The sequence below is a fragment of the Gekko japonicus genome, unplaced genomic scaffold (genome assembly GCF_001447785.1).
Source record: "Gekko japonicus isolate JY-2015 unplaced genomic scaffold, Gekko_japonicus_V1.1 scaffold807, whole genome shotgun sequence".
Classification (NCBI taxonomy): domain Eukaryota; kingdom Metazoa; phylum Chordata; class Lepidosauria; order Squamata; family Gekkonidae; genus Gekko; species Gekko japonicus.
Genome location: NW_015175379.1, coordinates 123,974 through 136,091, shown reverse-complemented (window position 1 = coordinate 136,091; position 12,118 = coordinate 123,974). Strand labels below are relative to the sequence as shown.

Below are 12,118 nucleotides of genomic sequence, written 5' to 3'. Positions count from 1 at the left end.
TAACGTGCCCATACATATAACATGGCAAAAAAAGAGTAATGTCTGATGGGATTGTATGAAGTGTTCCCTCTAAGCTGAGTTAGTGTGAGTTAGTTCACAGTTTTTTAGCCTCCGGCTCACACATTTTTGTCTCAGCTCAGGAAGGATGGCTCCAGAGCAAACTGATCTATGCAGCAGCCAAATCGCTCGCTCGCAACTTGAATGCCAGTCGCTCAACAAAGTAGAATTTTTGCTCACAAGACTCCACAGCCTAGTGGGGGCATCGTAACGTATGGTTGCATCCAGATTCTTTTTGCATTAGTGACACGCTTGTGCATATCTGCGTGGGATGCAAGAGTAAACTAGGACCGATTTCCCACAGCCGTTGCTCTGCACTCACTCCTCTCTTTGCCCCGATGGTACGTGTGAATTTCCCACTCGAGGCCACGTGGCCAACTTTTTGACCCATGGCTTTGCCCGATTTTGCCCGCGGTTTCGTAATCCTCAAAAAACAGGATCACAAAACCGTGGGGGAAATCAGGTGACGCCGCGGGTCAAAATGCGGCCACAGGGCTTCGAGTGGGAAATTGACACGTACCATCGGGGCAAAGAGAGGAGTGAGTGCAGAGCAGCGGCTGCGGGAAATCGGTCTTGGTGTAACCTCTTCAAGATTGCCTCTCTTTTGGCAATATTTTAGCAACATTCACATGGTCCTTTGAGTAGAGGAGGGTGAAAGACAGGTAAGGATTTGAGGGTGTGGTAAACTGTCCCGTAGCATACTGATTTTTTTAAAAAAAAACATCTGTGAGGTTTCATAAGACACAAATTCCACTTCGGGGCGGAATCAGACAGTTTGGAATTCTGGCATTTGGGGAACAATTTGGTAGGGGAGAATTTTCGGAGCACCTCTGTTTCTCGAGGTCTGATCCTCTGCTCCTCCCCCTTCCCCCCCATTGCAGCTGGCCTTCTTTACCCTTACCCCCGAGACTGCTCTCAAGCGCTTCTGAATGGAGAGACGGCATCTGGCCTCTACACCATCTATGTGAACGGGGACCAGGCCCAGCCTCTGGAGGTGTACTGCGACATGGGTTCTGATGGAGGCGGATGGATTGTGAGTATGGACTGACAAAGGAAAGGGAAGCATCCCTATAGAGCATCAACAACAATGGAGGCAGACCAGGGTAGGGCCCACCACCTGGCAGTGGCTCAGCAGCACAGTGGTCCTTTAAAACGGAGTTTCTCGGGATTGAACCTGGGACCAGATGTTCTACCGCTGAGCTGTGGTGCCATCTCCACTGGCCAACGCTGCATGCCACAGGCCTGTGCTTCTGACACATTCTTAAGCAGGTGGAAGTCTGGATAAGAAGCTGCCCTGGGCCAGATGTGCCCTCCTCTGTTCTAATGCAACATTGTCTGTTTGGGGTACCAGGTCTTTTTAAGAAGGCAGGATGGAGAACTGGATTTCTACCAGAACTGGAGAACTTATGAAACTGGCTTTGGCGATCCCAAGAAGGAATTCTGGATAGGTAGGTGACCGCCAAGTATTTCTTTTCACACCACAAAGAAATGTCCACCTGGGGGCAAGCACCTGCTCTGATCCCTGCAGTGAGACAGCTTCTTCAGGGTGAAACCGATTCCAGGGCTCAGACCAAGAGCATCCCTAGAAAACTAGTTTGGGGGAGTTAAGAGGGTTGCAGAGACCATTATTAAGAGAGCAAGGATTGTGTTCTACCCATCCTTGATAGAATGGAGGTACTGGAGGGCCTCTTTCCTTCAACCCCCCCCCCCAAAAAAAACGTCCAGGTTGGTGATTCGTTCCCATGAAACTGCAAGGGATATTATCATTATGCATTCCCCCACCCCACCCCTCTGTAGCAAACAGTTATAACTTCATTGCAACAACAAAAATGGTATAAATCCATGCAGTTCAAGCCCAGCTGCTCTCCATCTGCTAATGCAATTCTTCCTCCACCCGAACTAGCGCCGTGAGAAGTGTGATCGTGCCAAATAGGGTTGGGAAGCACTGCATGTTCATTTTTTTATTCCACATAGGTCTGGACAAGCTTCACAAGATCACTTCCCAGGGCCAGTATGAGTTACGGGTGGATTTGCGTGACCACGAAGAGACTGCTTATGCCCTTTATGACAGGTTTAGCGTGGGAGATTCCAGGACGCGCTACCGGCTGAAAGTGGACGGATACAGCGGCACGGCAGGTACGTTTTCTGCCTACAAGGGGAAGGATCCACAGCTAATTCTCTCGTTGGGTTATTGAAAAGCCTGGTCATGAAGGGTGTTTGATAACAGCAATCTGCACTTACGTAGCACTTTTCCTGTGTTCACAGTCCTTGACGGCTGTTACCCCACAATGATTTTTGCTGTTTCCCTGTAAGGCTGGCCACTTTTGTGATTATACTCAGACAGAAGGTTGAGGCTGAAGAAACAAGGGCTTACCAAAGGGCACTTAGTGAGTCGGTGGCAGGAGCAAGAATTGGATCTGGGGCTACCTGACAATTCATATTCACCACAGTCAACCAGTCAACATTAAAAGTAACAGCAGTAGCATTCATCAGTGCTTACCGAGAGCACGCCTGGTACATTGCCTCAGTTATCCAATACAATGACCCAGCAGTGTTATCAGATAGGAGGCAAAGTCATGCCTTGATTGGCAGCTTAGTGTCTCAGCTATTAGAATGTGCCAGCTGTTCACATCATAGAATAACCCCCCCCCCCGATAATCTGCGTGTTTTGGACATTTAACACACATTGTGCCCAACTGAAGCCCTCAGCCTTGGTTGTTGGGAGGATAAAACAGAGGGTGGGAGAGACATGGAGGCTTCCCAGAGCTCCTTGGAAGGGAAGGTGGAATAGAGAGCTGTCCCTCTCTGCATTTTACGCTTCCAACAATCCTGGGCGGAAGATGAGGTTGCAAGAAAGCGACCGACTAAAAGTCATCCAAGGAGTTTTCCAGCTCAGTGGGGATTTGAATTTGGGTCTCCCTAGTCCAGTCCTCTGACCCCCACCTTGGTTTTCTATATATTCACGTCTGTGCCCCCCCCCCCAACGGCTGGCTTAGCACTTCCACAGCATGGCCTCAGCCCCTGATCATCTGTTGCCATCTAGGAACTGACGTGGCCGCCCGCCCAGTGACACTGGCGCAGTCCTTCTGGCAGGCCCTTTTGCGTCACGACGTTTCGGTATGCAGTTTCCATTTCAAATCCTCCCCCAGGCCACGGAGCAAAATGCCACTTTTTATGGCAGGCTTCTCCTGGAATGTAAACACACCTGCTGAGCAGAGCCATGTCTCATGGGAAGCTCTAACTACCTGTCACCAAGATGGTTTACAAGAGCGGAGCTCCATGGCCTGGGATGCCAAGAATGTGCTTGGCTGCCTCTGTTTGCACTGTTCCACAAAGCCTGGAAAATGTTGTCAGAGACTGAGTCTGCTTTGTCACAAAGGCAGCAGGTTAAATCTTGCAAGCGCTCTTTGATCCCCCCCCCCATCCCAGAATCTCTGCTGGGCGAATAACATAGGGTTTCAGGGCTATTTTTGGGCAGGAACGCACAGGAACAGAGTTCCGGCTAGCTCCTGAGTTGGCCACGCCCAGCAGGAACTCATTAGCATAATAGGCCACACCCAATAGCAGAAACTCATTAGGATTGGCTACATTAGGGGTGTGTGGCCTAACATGCAAAGGAGTTCCTGCTACAAAAAAAGCCCTGGGTTTTGACAACAATCAAGGTAAACAGAATAAGAAGGGAAAGGTGGGTGTGGCTGGATAACCACACTTCTGGTAACATGGGGGTGTGGCCTAATGTGCTAATGAGCTGTGCTGTCAGGGTGTGGCCTAATATGCTAATGAGTTTCTGCTGTTGGGTGTGGCCTATTATGCTAATGAGTTCCTGCTGGGCTTTTTCTACAAAAAGAACCCTGGTTGATTTTGCCCTAGAAATTTGGGAGAGCAGAGTTAGCCCATGCTCTGGCAAGATGCTCAGAATTCTTGGACTCGGTGTTCTTCAGAACATGGCATAGCCTGGCTAGGACTGTACCGTTTCAGAATATAGGCAGTAGATCCCACATTTGCTGGCCAATAACAGGGGGGGGGGAAGAAAAGTTGCACACAAAAGCCTAGCACTTTGAGGAGAAGGCAGTAGGGATGTGGCACAGTTCCACTTCCACAAGAATCTGAACCAGAACCATTTCTGAGTTGTGTGTACAACCTGCCACAGTTTGAGAAATAGTATGGTAGGGAGAGCTGGCACACCTTGGGACATCCCTTTTACATGCTGTGTGTTCCAGAGGTATCGAACTCATTTGTTACAAGGGCCAGATCTGACATAAAGGTCACTTTGTTGGGCTGGGCCATGTGTGTCATAAAATATAATTCCAGGTCCCAGAGATATAAACTGTATAAACTGGTATATCAGCTGGTAAGCTCCGAGTTGGTGTCTCCTCACCGCAAGGCCTCGTGGACTGGCAGGGGGTGCAGAGGAAAACCCACATGGGCACACTGGAGAGCCACTGGTGCAGCACTGGACAGATGCTCCTGTGCTGTTTGACTGCTGCAGATGAGGTTGTTCCACTGTGCTGAAGCCACTATTGGAATGGCTCCACTCACTCCCCCCGAGCAGTCTCCTGTTCCCTCCCTTGCAGTAGTTGCTTGTGGGCCGTATAAGAGACCTGGATGGGCCGGTTCCAGCTCCCAGGTCATATGTTTGACATCCCTACTGTATTCCTTGCATGTCCAGTGGCCTCCAGCACATTGTATCTTTGGTACATGGGAGGCCTTCAAGTACATGAGTTGAAGTCCAGAAGCATTTCATGGCTGAGCTAGTAGGCTTTACCTTGAATGCTCCAAGTTCTCCAGGACAGAATAGAATGGAGAGGATACTTCTGCTCATCAGGTTAGAGGACTAGGAGGAGGCTGAAGGAGGCTGAGTCATGCTAGACTTCTCTGTGCACATACAGAATGGATTGCAGAATCCATTCCAGATGTTGAAATCATCTCTGGAATTTTGGCACCAAAACTCTTTGGTAGCATAGCCAATCAAATTCTTTAATCCACTGAACGTTCTGAGCCATGCTAGAATTCTCCATGCACATACAGGGCCCATTGTAGAACCCATTCCAGATGTTGAAATCAACTCTGGAATTTTGGGACCAAAACTTTTTTGGTAGCATAACTAATCAGATTATTTCATCCACTGAAGGTTAAATTTGCTGTTGCAGGGGGTAGGCGGGGGTACAAGTGATCCTACATTCAATTCCCATAAAACCCTTGTGGGAAACAGGGGGCAGATCTCTAGAATATTCTGAGGTTAGACAAATCCACAAGCAATAAGTTTGTCACTACAATGGAAGAAGAAGAAGAAGAAGAAGAAGAAGAAGAAGAAGAAGAAGAAGAAGAAGAAGAAGAAGAAGAAGAAGAAGAAGAAGAAGAAGAAGAAGAAGAAGAAGAGATTGGATTTATACCCCGCCCTTCACTACCCAAAGGTATCTCAGAGCAGCTTACAAACTCCTTTCCCTTCACCTCACCACAACAGACACCCTGTGAGGTAGGTGGGGCTGAGAGAGCTCTTGACAGGAACTGCTCTTTTTCAAGAACAGCTCTTATCAGAACTACGGCTTGCCCAAGGTCATCCAGCCAGGTGCAAGTGGAGGAGTGGGGAATCAAACCCGGTTCTCCCAGATTAGAGTCTGCGCACTTAACCACCACACCAAACTGAACCTCCATGTTCAGAGGCAGTTTCTCTCTGAAAATTAATTGCTGGAAAGCAAACCAAGAGAGAAAACTATTGCCTTCAAGCATTGGTCTTGGGCTGTTCAGAAGAATTTGGCTTGTCTCTGTTGCAAGCAGGTTGCTAGACTGATTTGATTTAATTTAACTGGATAGGATTTTGGTCTAATCTGTCAATGTCCTTCTTACGATGTTCTGAGAAAGATAGGCTATAAGAATTTCCCTAAGCAGAGAGTATTCAACTATTTATGGATTGTTTACTTGCTTACTTAGAGCACTTATGTCCCATATTTCAACACAAAGCCCTCAAAGATACTTACAAGACAAATGTGTGCATGCATGTTTATCTAGTTCTCAACCTGGCCTCAGACTGCACAATGGGGCCAGAATAACAGAAGGGGGGGGGGGTCCTAAAAATCTTTGGAAACCCTCAGGTTTGCAGAAAAATTCAAAAACAAAAACAAACAAACAAAAGGTTTACACACACAAAAAATACCCCACAACCCAAGCCAGAGAAAAGACGCCTGCCCAAGCAGGGGCATCAGAAATCGAACAAAAAAATGAGTAACAAGATAGTGTGAGATCTCAGTGGCAATGTTTACCACTCCAAGCACAGATCCCCAATCAGCTGGTTGGAGGTGGCTGTGGAATGGAGACATGGAGCATCCAATCCAGCACACTTCCTGCTCCAAGCCCAGCCTCCCCCCCCTTCATGCAGCCAATCACATCTCTGGCTGTGAGGTGAGCAAGTTTTGGAGCAGAGTGCACAGATTTCCCCTACAAGCTTCCAGCCACCAGCCACCACTGACCAGGTGATGAGGGAGATTGTACTTGGTGCTGAAAGCACGTCCAACCCACACTCAGCTGCAAACCCACCCACTGCCTCCTAGCTGGCAGGAACCATGGGGACTAGCAGGGGAGGAAGGAGGTGGGTTGGTGAGACAGTTGGGGTGGCAACAACAGGAGGAGAGACGATAAGGTGGTGGAGACAGGGTGGGGACAAAGGAAGATGAGGCAGCAGCAAGGCAAAGAATAGGACAGAAGGTGGGAACCAGTGAGGAGATGAGATTACCTTCCCCAATGAGTTTCTTGCAGGGCCTCTGCTTGTTTAAAGTAAAATCTATACAAGTGCAGAAAATTAAGCTACAACAGATTAAAGGTAAAGGTAAAGGTTTCTCTGAAAGCTAGTCAAATTGGACTCTAGAGGGTGGTGCTCATCTCCGTTTCCAAGCCGAAGAGCTAATGCTGTCTGAAGACATTTCTGTGGTCATGTGGCCGGCATGATGAAATGCCGATGTGCACAGAACGCTGTTACCTTCCCACCGAAGTGGTACCTATTTATCTACTTGCAATTTTTTGCTTTTGAACGGCTAGGTTGGCAGAAGCTGTGGCCAGAGACATGAACTCACTCCATCACATGGCACTCGGGTCTCAAACTGCCAAACTACAGACCTTCCGGTCTGCAGCTCAGCATCTTAACGTCAAAGCATAATGAACAGCATGCAAGGCAGAGCAAAATTATGCAATGATGGAGAAATGGAACCAGGAAAATCCTCTGACCTTCAAACGCATGCCTTGTGACTTTTTGTGACTACTAGATATCAGTGTTCCTGCTGTCCTTCTACTGGCAGGACTTCATTTACCTGAAACTGAATCTGTGTCTCCCCCCACCCCCAACCTCCACAGGTGATTCCATGACCTACCACAGTGGACGGGCCTTTTCCACCTTTGATAAAGACAATGACTCAGCCATCACTAACTGCGCTTTGTCATACAAAGGCGCCTTCTGGTACAAGAACTGCCACCGAGTCAACCTGATGGGCAGATACGGGGACAACAGCCACAGCCAGGTGAGTGTGTCAACTCAAGGCTCTTCTGAGTACACTGAGACATTTGGAAAAATGGAGTAAACCAGGGGGCTGACTAGCTTTTCAGGAGGCTGGTCTAGTCACCACCCACCCTGTTGGCAGAGAAGCTTCTCTGGAAATCACCAGAGACGTGAACTGCTCAAACCCCCAGAGAGATTCTTAGGGATAGGCCCAAGTGGTTCTGTTCTCAAATGCAATTTTCAAACTATGCTTGTCCTGCTTTTTAAACGTATGTTTCAGCCTTTCCGAATATCAGTGTCGTCTTGTAATCATATGTGACAATAAATTGATGTACAATTTGGGTTATCCCTACCCTGGCTAGGAGCACCTATCACTGCCAAAAGAGAGTGTTGCTGAGAATAACTTGACCAGGAGTCTGACAACTTGAAATCTTTACATGTCATTCCCACTGGTATTTGTGAAGATGCCAAACCTTCTAATTCCAACCCCTACTTCTTTTACCCACTGCTTTGCCAATCCTTTGGTAGTGGTGAGCAGCCATTGGGCCAGCCAGCAGGAAAGATCATTGTCCCTCCTCCTCTTCCTCCTCGTTTCTGACCCAGTGCCCTGCCTCTTTTACCATCGACTGGGGCGCCTTGTGCATACTGGGAAGCAGAGTTCCCAGGACATTTTTTTCCCAAAAAATATTTATTTATTTAAATTTTCTTGTACATTACATCTTGCATTCATGATATTATAAACAGTTCCAGTTGTCAGAGTCATTTAGTTCATACATACATGGTATTTTAAACCATTTCAGTTATTAAATTCATTTAGTTCATATATTATTTTCTTTTATCCACTTATAAAACATTTTCCATCTACTATGGAATACCTCCATATCTTTGTTCTCTAGGATTGTTGTCAATTTGTCTATTTCTACTACCTCTTGAACTTTATTAATCAGTTCATTACATGATGGTATCCTTTCAAGTTTCCAATTTTTGGCAAATATGATACGAGCTGCCGTGATGATAAATCCCATAGCATATTTTTGTTCGTTTTTTAACTTATCTGGAAATATATTTAGCAAAAACATTTCTGGTCTAAAAGGCAGTTCTACTTCGTACATATCTGTTAGTATCTTATGTACCTTCTGCCAGAATCGCTGGGTTTTTAGGCATCTCCACCACATGTGGTAGAAAGTGCCTACGTTGTTTTTACACTTCCAGCAATTTTTAGATACATTTGGGTAACACTTGGCTATTTTATCCGGGGACCAATGCCACCGGTGATACATTTTGAATATGTTTTCTTTATATGGAGTTGCGCGTAACTGTTTTGCAGCAATCCAAATCTTAGACCAGTTTTGAAGCAATCCAAATCTTAGACCTATGTCTTGCATCCAAGCAATCATTGTGCATTTAACCTCTTCATCTAATTCGTAGTTTATTAGGAAGAGATTATACAGTTTTTGAATTAATTTGTCATTTGTCGACAGCCACAACTTGTCCAGCTCGTTTTTTTCACCGTATATTCCTTTCTTTTGGTCTTTCTCGAAAGATGATCTCAGTTGCATATTTTCCCACCATGATAACTTTATGCCTTGCTTCTCAAGAGCCTCTGCTGTTTTTAATTTACCTTTTTCATCTAGTAAGGTTTCATAAGTTAGGAGCTCAGTGTTTTTCGTTAAGGGGGGTTTTATAAAGGCTTCTAGGGGGGAAAGCCATCTGGGGATTTTAAGATAGTATTTATTTTTATACTCTTGCCAGATTTTGTTCAGTGCCCCTCTAACAGTATGCTGATTGAATTTCTTGTGTATTTTATCCTTATCATAGCCTATATACGCATGCCACCCCATATCCAAATCAAAACCTTCTAATAGCAGTAGTCTCTTGTTTTCTAAGGTTATCCATTCCTTTATCCAAGACATTGCCGCCGCGGAGTAATAGAGCTTCCAATTGGGGAGTTTCACACCCCCTTGTTCTTTTCGGTCTTGTAAAACCTTCCACTTAATCCGTGGGTTCTTATTTGCCCAAATAAATTTTCTACATATTTTGTCCATTTCATTAAATATCTTCCTATTTCTCAAAATTGGAATATTTTGTGCCAAAAACAAAAATCTCAGAAGTATATTCATTTGTAATACTGATATTCTCCCCATAAAAGATATCTGTAAATTTCCCCATTTTATTAGATCTTTTGTTATATCCGCTAGTAACTTAGCATAGTTATCTTCAAGTAGTGTGTTATTTCTTTTGGATATGATTATCCCTAAGTATTTAATTTTAGTGACAACTTTCATTTGCGTTATTTTTTCTATCTGTTGAACTTGGTGTTTTATGCAATTTTTAACTAGCATATTTGTCTTGTTGTAGTTTATTTTCAGTCCCGCCACTTCTCCGTATTTCTCTATTTCTTCCATCAACACCGGCGTGGAAACTCCGGGATCTTCCACCACAAAAACTAAATCATCTGCAAAGGCCTGCAGTTTATATGTTTCATTTTGTATCTTCAATCCTTTTATTCTGTTATTATCTCTTACCAGATCCGTCAAAGTTTCTAACGTGAAAATAAATAGTAACGGTGACAATGGACACCCTTGTCTTGTGCCCTTTTGTATTGGGATATATTATGTTGTGTCTCCGTTTACTATCACTTTAGCAGATTGTTCGGAGTAAATCGCTCTTATCATCGTGTAAAAGTTTTCTCCACATTCCCACTTAGCTAGTTTTTGTAGCATAAAGTCCCAAGTAACTCTATCAAAAACATTTTCGGCATCCAAGAAAATTAAAGCTAACTGGTCACTTGGGTGGAGTTCATAATATTCCAATACATTCATGATTGTTCTTAAGTTATTTTTCATTTGTCTGTTAGGCAAGAATCCTTGCTGATCTCTATGTACTGTTTCAACTAGAACCTTTTTTAATCTTGTGGCTATTATGGTTGCATATATCTTATAATCCACATTGAGTAGGGATATAGGCCGATAATTCTTAACTTCTTTTGCATCCACGTTTGCTTTGTGAATTAGAGTAATCAGGGCTTCGTTCCATGATTTGGGCATACTTCCTCCTGCCAGAATAGTTCTTTAAATGTAATTGATATTTGTTCTTCAAATTTCTGGTAGATTTCAATCGGGATGTTATCTGGACCTGGGGTCTTATTCTTTTTTTGTTTCCGAATAGCTTCTGATATTTCGGTAGATGTTATTGTGCCGTTTAATATTTCTTTCTGGTTTATATCAAATTTCTTGTTATTCCGTCTCTCTAAATACTCTTTTATTTTGGGGGGATTTAGACGCTCTTGTTGGTATAATTTCCCGTAGAAATTATCAATTATCTTTTTAAAAGCAGCAGTAGTATTTTTTTCTATTTGTTTCTCATCTCTAAGCACCGTTATGATTTTCTTTGCTTTTTCCTTCCTTATCCTATAAGCTAACCATCTAGTCGGTTTATTCGCGTTCTCAAATAAATATTGCTTTGTATATTCCAATTTTCTAGCTACTTCTTGCGTTAGCATAAGGTTTAATCGGTGCTGAAGAAGCTTAAGTTTCACTTTAGTTGGGTCTTCATTTTTCCCCTTTTTCAATCTGTCTTCTTCATATTTTATTTGCGTTGTTAAGGTGCTGTATTCCTTCTTACTGTGACTGGCAGCATAAGATGCTTTGGAATTAAATGTAATATGAACCAAACGGCTTATTGAGGATTTTTAAAGAGATTTAAAAGAAAACTCACAGAGGAGAGTGTGGGAACCAGCCACCCCCACCCTATAGCTATCTTGCATTGCACAGCTATTGTTCCCTCCAACGGGAGGGGGGCAGGAGAGCCCTTATAAATTTTTTGGCTTGATGGGGGGGGATTGGCAGAAGAAAAGATTTAGAAAATTGTGAGCCACCAATTTAGAAGGGGGTGCAACGGGCAAATGTATAATCGATAAGACTATTGGAGATGTGTAAAGGGAAGATCACCCCCCCCCCATGGTTAATAGAGATCATGTCTAAAGGAACTGGGATAATGGAGATGTGTAAAGTGAATATCCCCCCCCCCCATGGTTAATAGAGATCATGTCTAAAGGAACTGGGAAGCAATGACCCTGAAGGGACAGTAAACAATAGCAGAAATCTAGGCATGAAGCCAATAAGAATTTTGGCAGGCAAGAGACAGTGATAATCTTAAACAAGTCAAAACAAAGAGACTACTGTTCTGGGAAAAAAGCCAAACTTGAGGCAAAGCTAAATAAGAGCCTAAAAAGGCTGAGACAGACTGCGAATTTGTATTAAGCTCAGAGGAAGTGGCAAAAATGTCTCAAATTAAACCAATGCAGACCAAAATACAATCATCACCAGGAACTAATGTTACAGTGGGGAAGCTAACAGGAACTGCCTCCAAAGAAATGCAAAATATGATTTCTGATGCTGTGAATCCGCTGAAAGGGCAAATGGATCAGTTACTCCAACAGATGAAACAATTAACGGAGCAGTTTGCAAATAGTACACAGGTTATGCAAAAGCAAATAGCTGAAAATACAGCAGAGATTGGAGAACTGAAAAAAGCAAAAGAGAAGACAGAGGAGAAGACCAGTGAAATAGAAGA

At 44.3% G+C, this 12,118-nt stretch overlaps 1 protein-coding gene across 4 annotated transcripts in view; it reads left to right on the top strand.

Annotated features, from left to right (window-relative positions):
- TNC (tenascin C) overlaps positions 1–12,118 on the top strand; it is a 134,655-nt gene that overhangs the window by 115,459 nt on the left and 7,078 nt on the right. For all 4 annotated transcript variants that reach the window (XM_015425572.1, XM_015425571.1, XM_015425570.1 and 1 more), the window contains 4 exons: positions 939–1,090; positions 1,409–1,505; positions 2,032–2,193; positions 7,402–7,565. In XM_015425572.1, coding sequence (XP_015281058.1) covers positions 939–1,090; positions 1,409–1,505; positions 2,032–2,193; positions 7,402–7,565 — 575 coding nt within the window. The remainder of the gene's footprint in view (positions 1–938; positions 1,091–1,408; positions 1,506–2,031; positions 2,194–7,401; positions 7,566–12,118) is intronic.